Source organism: Anomaloglossus baeobatrachus, chromosome 7 (assembly GCF_048569485.1).
Source record: "Anomaloglossus baeobatrachus isolate aAnoBae1 chromosome 7, aAnoBae1.hap1, whole genome shotgun sequence".
In the NCBI taxonomy this organism is placed as follows: domain Eukaryota; kingdom Metazoa; phylum Chordata; class Amphibia; order Anura; family Aromobatidae; genus Anomaloglossus; species Anomaloglossus baeobatrachus.
The window spans coordinates 68,823,970-68,836,962 of NC_134359.1; the positions used below are offsets into that span (position 1 = coordinate 68,823,970).

Genomic DNA, 12,993 nt, shown 5'->3' on the forward strand with positions numbered 1-12,993 from the left:
CAATATTAGTCCTGGAAACCCCCTTTAAAGTGGATCTATCATCAGATACTTAATACATCATTAAATGGATCTCTTAGACCTGATGAGACTGGTTAGTTTACATTGAAATTCAAGTCAGGATGGTGCATAATCCTGATATTAAGAAGAGCATTTTATAAGTCCAGCTATATATTGAAATAGGTCATGAGTAGAGATGAGCAAAGTCGATCAGTAAAGTTTGGAGTTCATACTGGACACAGAATTTACAAAAAAATCAGTGTTCGAGTTTGGAATTTGAGTGCTGTACATATGCAAACCACTCGCGTGAGCATCGCTGTGCTAGGGTACGCTCGGTGCTCGGCCCAGTGCAAGCTGCTTTCAGTGTTTGAAGGCCTCGCACTGGGGGCAACAACAAGGTTATCGGATGTAGTGTGTACAAAAAAAATAATCCTGCCCTTCCTCCAATAGAAGTGCTCTGTTTATGGCTGGTTGTATGTGGGCGGAAAGCCGAACTGCCCATCGAGTGACTTCCAATGAGGTTCAGGTCAAGTCCGGGTCCTGAATTGAACTTTATCTAAAGTCCAATTGAACCCGCTGAACCCAAACTTCAACAGGTCTGCTCATCTCTAGTCATCAGACTACGGGGTACTTTGCACACTACGACATCGCAGGTGCGATGTCGGTGGGGTCAAATAGAAAGTGACGCACATCCGGCGTCGCTGTCGACATCGGAGTATGTGAATTGTTTTTACTACGATTAACGAGCGCAAAAGCGTTGAAATCGTATGATTAGTGTAGCGTCGGTCATTTCCATAATTTTGGAAGGACCGATGTTACGATGTTGTTCCTCGTTCCTGCGGCAGCACACATCGCTGTGTGTGAAGCCACAGGAGCGAGGAACATCGCCTTACCTGCGTCCCGGCTGCAATGAGGAAGGAAGGAGGTGGGCGGGATGTTTACATCCCGCTCATCTCTGCCCCCTGCTTCTATTGGCTGCCTGCCATGTGACGTCGCTGTGACGCCGCACGACTCGCTCCCTTAGGAAGGAGGCGGTTCGCCGGCAAGAGCGATGTCGCAGGGCAGGTAAGTGCATGTGAAGCTGCCGTAGCGCAAAGTACCCCTACCTGTATTAATTCTCTATCCATCCTGCATAACTGACAGATGCAGCTTGTACTGAGCAGAGTAAAATCTCAGCAGCAGCAGGGAGGAGAGACACTGAGGAGTTATCATCTAGTCTAAGGGAGTATAAATTGAGGAAAACCTTTACAGCAGTACATAGCTATGCTGAAGAATGACCAAACTGAACACAACATCCTCATCAAGTCTAAGAGATGTATTTATTGATGTAAACTATTTGTATTACTGATAATATATGGACTTTAAAGGAAGGCTCTGAATAGTTAAAATGTACTCTCAGTTATGTCATTAATAGGGATGATCGAATACCTCAAATATTTTGCTTTGCGAATATCCAACGAATAGGTCGCCACTATTTGAATATTCGATGCGCAATGTAAGTCCATGTGAAGCCCGAATAGTTCCGAATAGTTGTTATTCGGGTTTCCCATAGACTTACATTGCACATCGAATATTTGCGAATAGTCGAATAGAGGCGATTTATTGGGCAAATATTCGCGAAGCCGAATATTTGAGGTATTTGATCAGCCCTAGTCATTAACCATAAGGAATCCTAAACAGCCAAAAGACTTGTTGTTCAAACTTATGCCAAATGGGTGCCCTTTGGCAAACATTTAGCTGGAATATAACTGGGAACACATCCAATATGTATTGAAAAACATAGTCAACTACGTATTTCAATACAATTGTTTATATGCATAAAACTGCATATGACGGGACATAAGTAATCAGCTAATACAAATGTAATGTTGATCTCAGCCAATGGAGTAGAGCCAACACCGAAAATTGTTGCTGCCAATGTAAAAGTTGTATTTCCCTATTCCAGAAATTGGTTCTCACTATTAACATGAAATTTATAAACTTTCTTCATATGCTGATACTTTACATGTGCGATATCAAAGGAAAAAAAGGACATATACACATAATACATATAATACATAGGTAAACAAACACATAAGAGATATCAGCTCATATAAAAACAGGAGTTCTTATATGGCCCTAACATGCACGTGGTATATGTGCGCCAATTTGCAAAACACCAAACGTGGAAGAGATGATTGGAAATAAAGGTAAAGAAGATTGGAAAAAAGAAGTGCCCTGTGCTTAAGAAGAGTACGGTAGATGTGATCACTGTGCTGGTACCTCATCCTTTTCTTCCGGTACATCAGAGATATCTAACATTTCCGTACAAAGAAGAGTCCGACTCTTTGCTTGCTGTACAGCGGCCAGAACCGTAGCCACAGCCATTACTTTCTCTGAATCATAATTCATCTGTGCAACCGGTAAACGTACACGACAATGCAAATCTTTAGGTTTGTAATGATCCATACAGTTGATGTGCAAGAACAAACATGGGTGCTTAGGTTATAAAAATCTAAACTCATACATGTGTGGCCAGTGCCAGAGGCGGTCTACCTTAAACATATTTTTTTGGGAGTTGCCAACTGGATTTACCTTTTTTGTTTGCCCAAAGTCTAACCTTAGGTTAGGCCAGTGGTACTGGTCACAGGATCTCAGTTAGTAAACATTCCTCTAACATATTAGGACTTCAGAAAGTAAAAAGTAAAATCTATATTTTCAAGGCTTGTGTTAGCTTCCACAATTCTGACCAAAAAAATATGGGGTTATGTTAAATTTGTGCAAGTCCGGGAGTGGAATTCACCTGTTCTTGAACTGCGTGTATCTGTTCACGCTTGCTGGCAGCAGCTTCTACCGTTCTGGCAACGGTCTCTTGTCTGCTTTTTTCACTGGACACAACTACAGTGCTTACAGAAGTTTTTTCAGCTTCTTTCCTTACCTGGTATTTACGAAAAAAAATTGTTGCTTACAATGATAAAAATCAATTCTAAAATGTGACTAGCAGATAAAATGAGTGAAATGGAAGCATGGAAGTGGTTGTTATCTGATGAAGATGATGATGAAGGTCAGTGAAGCGTTCAGCAAGCTCTTGTTATAGTATGCTTAGTAATCAGGGACAAGCTGGTCTGAAAAGTATTTGGCCGAGTTGAATTTGAGGTGTTTAAAGGGGTCAAATCATCTTCCGATATGTCATGGATGCACATTCGCAGATCACATAAAGTACGTCCAAAAAAAAGGAGGGTCACTGAGGGCTTAAATCCACCGGGCATTATTCTTGTTATTAATATTATTGGACCTTTGCTTGAATGTTGGGTTTTGTTTTTATTAGCAAAAACCTATGGTCAATGCCAAAAGTATTTGAGCACTGCATAGAAAACTTAAAGAAGCACTCTAGCAATAAAAGTGTTTTTTTTTTTACCTATCAGGTGCAGCATAGCTTTAATAATGTAGAGGCCATGTCTGGGTTGCCTGCCATTTTGAATTGTTTTTCCTCTTTGATATGGTTCTCCTAATGCAGATTACATATCCCACGATGCCAGTCTCATCACATTGCTTACTCCTATCTAACGGCAGCCAGCGATAGTTCCTAGTGACATAGAGTTTTTATCCCTTTATGAATACAGCAGAGTCTCAGTATATACTATGTGATATATATAACACAGTCTATCAGAGGTCTTCATATATATCACATAAGATAGGTTGAGACTGCTGTATACATCACATTATGAATTAAAAAAAGGCGGATCCCCAGCACAAAGAATGTCCATAAAAACTTGAAATAAAGTTAAAATTTCATTTTATTCCAATAATGGTTAAAAAAGGGGGAAGAAGGAATAAAACATAACTCCTCCGATCTATGTGTTTCAGATGCGATCGTCCTTAGTCATTATCAAGATGATCAAGTTGATCATGACTAAGGACGATCGCGTCTGAAATGCGTAGATCGGAGGAGTTATGTTTTGTTCCTTCTTCCCCCTTTTTTTTTGTACCATTATTGGAATAAAATGAAATTGTAACTTTATTTCAAGTTTCTATGGACGTTATTTGTGCTGGGGATCCGCCTTTTCTTGATTGACTACAGCCTTTTTGACCCACGAGCACCGTCCGGATTTTCCTTCCTGGAGTGACTACATGGTGGTGAGCTGATTCACTCTTTTTTATGATCACATTGTGAATGTATACAATGTGATGTATGCAGCAGTCTCAGCCTATCCTATGTGATATATACAAAAATATACAGAAATATTGGATTGTGTTATAATTTGAGGTGCAGGTGAAAAGGGATAGCGTCCTTTAGTATCAGAGAAGAACTCACTGTATCCTATGTGATATTTATACAGCAGATTTTCAGTATATTCTATGTGATGCATACAGCAGAGTCTTAGCGTTTCTTATGTGATGTATACAGCAGAGTCTTAACGTATCCTATGTAATGTATACAGCAGAGACTCAGTGTACCTTATGCCATGTATACAGCAGTCTCAGTATATTCTATGTGATGTATACAGCAGAATCTCGGTATATATTATGTGATGCATACAGCAGTGTCTCTGTGTACTCTATGTGATGTATACAGCAGAATCTCAGTGAATCCTATGTCATGTATACAGCAGTCTCAGTATATTCTATGTGATGCATACAGGAGAGTCTCAGCATTTCCTATGTGATGTGTACAGCGGAGTCTCAGTGTATCCTATGTGATGCATACAGCAGAGTCTCAGCATATCCTATGTGATGTACAGAGCAGAGTCTCAGTGTATACTATGTCATGGATACAGCAGACTCAATATATTGTATGTGATGTATACAGCAGAGTCTCATATATCTTATGTGATGCATACAGCAGTATCTATGTATTCTATGTGATAGATACACTAGAATCTCAATGTATCCTATGTGATGCACACAGCAAAGTCTGAGTGTATCTTTTGTGATGTATACAGCAGAGGTTCAGAATATCCTATGCAATCTATACAGCAGAGTCTCAGTTATGTATTCATCTACCTTCTGCTTGTGATAGGATTCCCCATGTAGCTCTTAGTTGTGCAAAACAGTATAACCAATAGGATACACTGGAGATTCTGCTCACAGATAGACACATGCAGTGTGATTCAAAGGTGTTTAGAACTATACAGCTCTAATGATTATAGGGACTCACCTACTATACCACTACTCTTCTATATAAAGCAAAAATTGCATCCTCAGACGTTTGAGGGGCAAATGGAGGAACAAGAAGGGTAAAACTGCGAGGGGAGAGAACGAGTCTGACAACTATCATAAGAAATGTTATATTAGAAAACCAAATATGGGAGACAAAGTGCAGATAGGGTCTTATCCAAGCAGAGCAATGGGGTAAAGACAGATCATGGAGGCTCACCTGTGGGGGTTGCGAGAGTCACAACTAGATCTGAGCAAGTTCTGGAATATTCGTATTTGCGTTACTCGTAACGAGTACTGTGTAATACTCACGTATTTGTTCAGAATAGCAAGTACAATGCAAGTCAATCAGATATGCGAGAAATTATCTGATGATTGGGAAATGCGAGTAATTTTCTGCTGGAGTCCAGTAGAGCATTACTCGCTTATCCCATTGACTTGCATTGCGCACGATATTCAGAACAAACACGCGAGTATTACACAGTACACATTACCAGTATTGAGAATATAACAAATATTTTGAAACTCGCTCAACTCTAGTTACAACCATTGTAGGAACATGTAGCGGCTGCTGCAGTAACCCGATATATGTAGTACAAAACAAGTCAGAGAAAGGGTTAAACAACACCACGCTGCCACAAAGGTAGAATCCAGTTGAATCTTGTATTATAAAAGTAATGTTATTGGTCTATGCGTTTCGGAGATTAATCTCCTTCTTCAGGACAAAAATCACATTAATGTGACTTTTGTCCTGAAGAAGGAGATGAATCTTCGAAACGCGTAGACCAATAACATAACTTTTTTATACAAAATTCAACTGGATTTTACCTTTGCAGCAGCACGGTACTGTTTAACCCTTTCTCTGACCTGTTTTGAGAGATGTTATATGTTATGATTTAGTTCTGTAATTCATAGGATGTCATAGACTGACCTCCTTTCTATTTAGGAGAGCATGTACTATACTGATGGAGATCATAGGATGCAGTAGTTTATAAATAGGGGCGTCAAAATGTAAAGATCAAACTGAGCTGGGATAGAGAAAAATGACACAGCTAAATATTTCCGATTAGTTACCATTAAATGTGCAAAAACGTATGCTGGAGTGCTACTTTAATTTCCAGAAATTGGGGGTAGCATTCAATCAGTAAGGAAATAAAAAATAGACTACTAGTATGCAAGTTGCCAGCATGCCCCTGGTTTAGCAGCATAATTGCTCTAAGTGTTATTAATGTTTTACTTTTTGTTCTACCTGCTCAGGGACAGGTTGAACTTGCACAGCAGTCACTGCTGTCCTTTTAGTGGTCAGTTCAGTAGCACTTGGAGTAGGTTCTCTCACTCTGGCCATATCAACAGCAGCAACTACAGTAGCGACAGCTGCTGTTTTTCCTGTTCCATGGACCTATATCAGTCACATTAAAATATACATTTCACAGATAACATTTTGAAAAATCACATTAGAGAATATTTGAACAATCATTACCTACTTTACAAACCTCCATGTTATGGCACAGACTAAACAGTGAGCTCGGGTACACAATACACAAATCTCAATGTCACTGGTGTCAGCTAAAGCATAGATGATAACTCATTAATTAGTTGGTGTCTGACCACTGATCAGAAGAACACGGTGACTTCCATCGTTGTTAGAATAGAGCGACAGTGTGTATGCTCAACTTGTGCTCCTTTCTTTCCCTCTGGTGCTGCCCAGTGCTGTGCTCAGCTTTTACGGCAGTCCCATACAGAATGAATGGCGCAGCAGTTGGGTATCTGACCTGCGGCTCCATTTTGCAACATGGATAAAAGTTACTCATCAGGATTACAAATTCCCCATTCTGCAGATTGATGCAGATCCTAGCAGTCAAACACCCACCGATTGGCAAACTATCTCTTGGATAGGTGATAACTTGTTTTCACAGGATAATCCCTTTAAGTTACGACGACTGTAAGTTGTGCAACCTGCTTTTCTCTGTCTAGTCTATGCCTAATAACTGAAGAAATGATAAAATATGTATTGATGTACACAATGAGGCCCTTACCTCTCTGGTATCCACACCGGTAACTGTGATCTGCTCCCTCGATTCCCACTTCTGTTCAGTCTTTATGTGTGAGGCTGAAGAAGACACGAATACTTCCTGCTTCCAAGGAGGAGGAACTTCAGCACCAACCAATGATGAAGCGATCCTTGCAGGAGAAGGAGACTTCACAGATCTGATTGGAGACGTAGACAGTCCTCTTCCAGCCGGAGAGACTGACCTGATGGTAATAAAAGATATTTCGGCTATGAGTCACTAATAAGGATAGATACATTGTGCTTTTTAAATAGATGCAAATAGGTTCTTCAGGAAGGAGGAGAATTAGAACTTTAGCACCATCTATTGGGGGGTAGCAATCCTTAAAGCCAATACTGAGTTTTTAACAAGCCTTGCACATGACCTAAGATAAGAAGCCAAACCAGACACTCCGTTTGCAAAAACATGTTTCAGGATGTTTGCCCCTCACCAGAGCAGGAGGTGAGAGGCTTCTGACATGAGGAACATTTCGCCTTATGTAGAGTGCTAAGCCAGCGTAAAGGCCCATTTACACACTGAGACTTTCTAGCGATCCCACCAGCGATCCCGACCTGGCCGGGATCGTTGGAAAGTCTCTAAACAGTCACTGTTGAGCTGTCAAACAGGCAGATCTGGCCAACGACGCAGCAGCGATAAGGACCTGCAGGACGACCTCGCTGGTCATTGGGGACGTGTCACACAGCAGCTATTTGACGACTCACACCTATGTTAGGGGCGTGGTGTTTGGCGCTGAAGCCACCTAGGTGTCCTTTTTACACGCCCCCCCTCAGCTCCGATGGGTGATCGCTAGTGCGTTCTTAATCAGAACGCAACAGCGACCACCAATCGGAGGTAAGGGTCGGGAAAGGGAACGCTATAGCACACCTACGGGCTGGGTTCTAAGTCGCTAACGATGACGTTGTAACGGTGTCAAACACACCAATGCATGCTGCGCAGTGGGAAACAAAGGAACAAAAAATATTCCTGAAAGATTTGTACCGATCAGCGACCTCACAGCGGGGGCCAGGTCGCTGATACGTGTTACACACTGCATTGTCGCTGGGGAGTTCGCTATTACGTCACAAAACCGGTGACGTTACAGCGATATCGCTAACGATGTTGCAGTGTGTAAAGGGGCCTTTAGGAGACTTATAGGCCAGGCAATGGTACTCTGGGAAATTAAATATGTAAATGGCCTCATTAGAGAGGAGAAGAGTTGAACTGTTTTATAAGTTGCTTTTGCAGTGTTTTCATTGAATTGATGAGTTTGCTCAAGGGCTTACATTACAGTACTTAAAAGAAAACTGGAAATGTCACTCATTTAATCTACAGGGATTTTATCTTAAAAAAAAAAAACAACCCCAAAAAATTAAAAATAAATCTATTTATGTCAAAGATTAAAGAGACTGTCCACTGCTTAAACATTGATGATCTATCCATACAATAGGTCATCAATGTCTGATAGACCAAGTTCCAACTACCAGCACCCATGCAGATCAGTTCTTCTTGGTGCCGATGGTCAAATATGCTCAGTTCCGGAGCTGCTCCGTCTTCTGAGAGCGACCGCTGCCGGGTACTGCACACCCGCCTCTTATTCAAATCAATGTGCAGTACCCAGCTGCGGCCACTATCAGAAGATGGAGCAGCTCTGGAACTGAGCATTACAAGCCACCTGTTTCTGCCGCCAGTACCAAGAGCAGCTGATTGGTGGGGGTGCTGGGTGTCGGACCCCGGTCAATCAAACATTAATGATTTCTCCTAAGGTATAAGTAGTGAATAATCTCTTTAATGAAGAAACCAATATCTATACAGCAAAGAAGGAATCAGAAAATGTCATTTTTTTTTAGCCAAAGAACAAGTTGTGTCTGGCATGATTGCATTTTAGAAATCATACACTAGATGGCAGTATTTCTCTACATGAAATTTGAAGATGCTAAAAAAAAAATTACCGGTAAATGTTTTCTTTCAAGTCAACTAAAGCCAAGAGCGAATTTACACAAAGGGTTTTTAGGCTTCATGTTGCAACATGATCTAATACGACCTCCACACTGTACACTGTTGCTATAATAATGAATTGTTCTATTAATAAGAAAGGTTTATTTCCACAGACACACATATTGTAGAATGCTGGAATATAGAAATCCTGCAGGCATCATCATGTCAACTTGAATTCAGAAAATTCAAAAAATTCCCTATAAAAGTCAATAGAGATACAAAACTGCCATTGTTAGATTGGTGAAAAATGCTCAGTGTTTTTCTTTTTTTTTCCCAGTGTGCTGACCGTTATGTCAGGTTTTTTTAATCTCTGTAGCATTTGTTTTTCTTTTATTAAAAAACACTGAACCTTCTAGTGACCTATTAAATAGCAAAATATAGACGGCACATCAATGACGTTATTTTTCAAAGGGTCAATGACTTAAATTGACAAGCTTGAGCCGCAGGACATATTTTGCGAAAAATCGGTCAGAAGAAAAGGACAAGTGAAAAGGCACAATCATTGTAATGGGTCCGACCGTGATCTGTTTGTAAGAATATTGGAAAGCACATGAGCGAAAAAAACCCTGATGTGCGAGAGAGCCCTTATTCTGAAAAAAAAACCCAATACATCCATGTTGGACCTGTATCCCATCCTTGACTATTTATTGTGATAACCTAATCTCTGGGGGTCCTTATACAGCATGGGAGCTAATGCGGGGGCCATTATACAGCGAGAGAGTTAATGTGGGGGCCATTATACAGCGTAAGAGCTAATGTGGGGGCCATTATACAGCATGGGAGCTAATGTGGGGGCCATTATACAGCGAGAAAGCTAATGTGGGGGCCATTATAAAGCGAGAGAGCTAATGTGGGGGCCATTATACAGCGTGGGAGCTAATGCGGGGGCCATTATACAGCGAGAGAGCTAATGTGGGGGCCATTACACAGCGTGGGAGCTAATGTGGGGGCCATTATACAGCGAGAGAGCTAATGTGGGGGCCATTATACAGCGTGGGAGCTAATGCGAGGGCCATTATACAGCGAGAGAGCTAATGTGGGGGCCATTATACAGCGTGGGAGCTAATGTGGGGGCCATTATACAGCGAGAGAGCTAATGTGGGGGCCATTATACAGCATGGGAGCTAATGTGGGGGCCATTATACAGCATGGGACCTAATGCGGGGGCCATTATACAGCAAGAGAGCTAATGTGGGGGCCATTATACAGCATGGGAGCTAATGTGGGGGCCATTATACAGCATGAGAGCTAATGTGGGGGCCATTATACAGCATGGGACCTAATGCGGGGGCCATTATACAGCGAGAGAGCTAATGTGGGGGCCATTATAGAGCGTGGGAGGTAATGCGGGGGCCATTATACAGCATAGGAGCTAATGTGGGGGCCATTATACAGCATGAGAGCTAATGTGGGGGCCATTATACAGCATGAGAGCTAATGTGGGGGCCATTATACAGCATAGGAGCTAATGTGGGGGCCATTATACAGCATGAGAGCTAATGTGAGGGCCATTATACAGCATGAGAGCTAATGTGGGGGCCATTATACAGCGTGGGAGCTAATGTGGGGGCCATTATACACCATGAGAGCTAATGTGGGGGCCATTATACAGCGTGGGAGGTAATGTGGGGGCCATTATACAGCATGGGAGGTAATGTGGGGGCCATTATACAACATGAGAGCTAATACGGGGCCATTATACAGCATGGGAGCTAATGTGGGGGCCATTATACAACATGAGAGTGTGTCGCCCTGGGCAAGCCAGGGGACACAGGTCACAACACCACCACACCCCACACTCCAGGTAGGCACACCTGCTAACCAGAAATCCTTGTTGCCTTCCTCCAGAGGTTGATGATGCACACCAGGGGGTGGGCCAGGCTGTTGGCTCCGCCCACCAAGGAGCTCACAACACTGGAGGCAGGAAGTAACCAGGCAGAAGAGCTCAGGGAGAGCTTGAGTGAGGAGTTCTGTCAGGGAGGAGGAAGTGGAAGGAGTGAGGAGTAGCCCAGGCAGGGGCTAGAGTAAACAACAAAGTGAAAGTGAAGGGAGAAAAGGAGGAAAGCAAGCAAAGTGACAGAAGGAAAGAAAGCCTGAGAGCCCAGCCGTGTGTAGGGCCAGAACAGCAAGGTCAGCGACGGCGGTGACTGTTTGGAGGGGGACAGTTTGGAAGTTCCTGGAAGGACCCCGTTGGCTGTGTGCCCGGTGGTCTGGAGCAGTGTTCCGAAGGACAGTCAGCACCAGGGCAGGGGCCTCTCGGACCCCGGCAAGGCTAGGAGTCGCCGAATTTGCCAAATCCGTCAGTGACGGGGACGCAGATCCCCCAGCAACCAAGTCCCGATTGACGGCAACAGCCCGACCATTACCGGGGAGACACCGCCACCGCCAAGGCACAAGTTTCCCCAGGGCCAGCGCCTGCGGGCAAAGTGTAGAGCTCCTCCGGCCCAGATTGCAGTCGGGGAGCGGGTAACCGGAGGGAATCCACCGCTACCATCAGACAACATAGGTGCAAGGAAGAGAAACGTCACCGTTACCTACCGGGAGTGCAGGTGCAGCCGTCTGTGGGACCGTCCTACCAGCCGTTGGTTTACCGTACAAACTGTGTCCGTGTGTCAGGCTGAGTGAGTACCATAGTGCCGCAAGGCACAGCGCTGCCCCCGCGCCCCTGCGCCCTCCAGGCCCTACACTTCACATCTCATCACCGGGCCCCGGGATTACCAACCCCTACCCACGGAGGGGCAACACAACACCTGGCTGCTCCGCATCACCATCCCCGGGACCCCCACACTGAGCAGCGGTGGTGCAATCACCACAACCGTGGGTGGCGTCACGAACTATAACAATCCCCACACCCAACAAACACCCCCTTTCACTCACGGGCGAGGAGTGTCGCTCGAGACACCCCGGGATCCGGCCCACGGCTCGAGCCACCAGGAGCAACTGCCGGACCCGAGCAGAAGGGGTGAGCGCGGTGTGCTGACACCCTCCTCCCCGCCCGCGACAACTTGGCGTCACGAACAGGATCTTACCGCTCTGCCGTCAGGTAGAGGTGCGCCTTGTTACCGCCGGAGGCATCCGGCAGAAAAATTTCAGAAGCCGCCATCTTTGGCGCGAAAAGTTCCCGCTCGAGCGTCTTCTCGAGCAGTAGAGGCGCGAAGGCCAAAACCCCACCCCGAGAGAGGAGGGGCCGGAAAGAGCTAAGGGGGACGAGATGGCGGCTGGCGGCATGTAGTCGCCGCTATAAAAGCAAGGACGCCAGGACCTTGCCAGAAAACCGTTCCTGGAAGCAAACAGCAAAGACACCATGTGGATGCCGTCCCGAAACACCGTGGCCCCCGCGCCGGGAACCGCAGCGTGGGTGGAGATCCGGACCGCGCAGCTCCATCTAAGGCTGCAGGTCAAAATTCAGCTCCTCCTGGAGGAGTGGGAGACCGACATGGCGGACGTTATAGCCACCGTGCGGAGACGCGAGGAGGAAGCGGAGGAAGGGAGGGTGAGTGACCCACGCCCCTATGTCCCGGAGGGACCGGTCGCTGCGGCTGAGGGACCCGGTCCAAGCCCTCTCCCCCCGTTGCCTCCCTCGCCACCCGTCTCGGAGGCCGTCACCCCGCCACTAGGCCCGCTACCACCGCAACCGGTAGCGATACCCAGCCCGTCCGCCCCAGCGGACCGACCTGTAGCCGGAGCCCGTAGCAAACCGGAGGCATTGCCTTGGAAGGCCCCAAAGATTGTGCCAGAGACAGTCCCCGAGCAGCTTCCCGAGCCGGAGCCGATGACCCGCTCCGAGCCGAGGGCCCAACTGCGGAAAGCCCCTGTG

At 45.0% G+C, this 12,993-nt stretch overlaps 1 protein-coding gene across 5 annotated transcripts in view; it reads right to left on the reverse strand.

Annotated features, from left to right (window-relative positions):
* The window catches only part of TTN (titin), a 312,175-nt gene that overhangs the window by 275,405 nt on the left and 23,777 nt on the right, over positions 1-12,993 (reverse strand). For all 5 annotated transcript variants that reach the window (XM_075317392.1, XM_075317390.1, XM_075317394.1 and 2 more), the window contains exons 7-9: positions 7,170-7,386; positions 6,383-6,532; positions 2,780-2,914 (exon numbers count right to left, since the gene is read on the reverse strand). In XM_075317392.1, the coding sequence (XP_075173507.1) occupies positions 2,780-2,914; positions 6,383-6,532; positions 7,170-7,386 (502 nt within the window). The remainder of the gene's footprint in view (positions 1-2,779; positions 2,915-6,382; positions 6,533-7,169; positions 7,387-12,993) is intronic.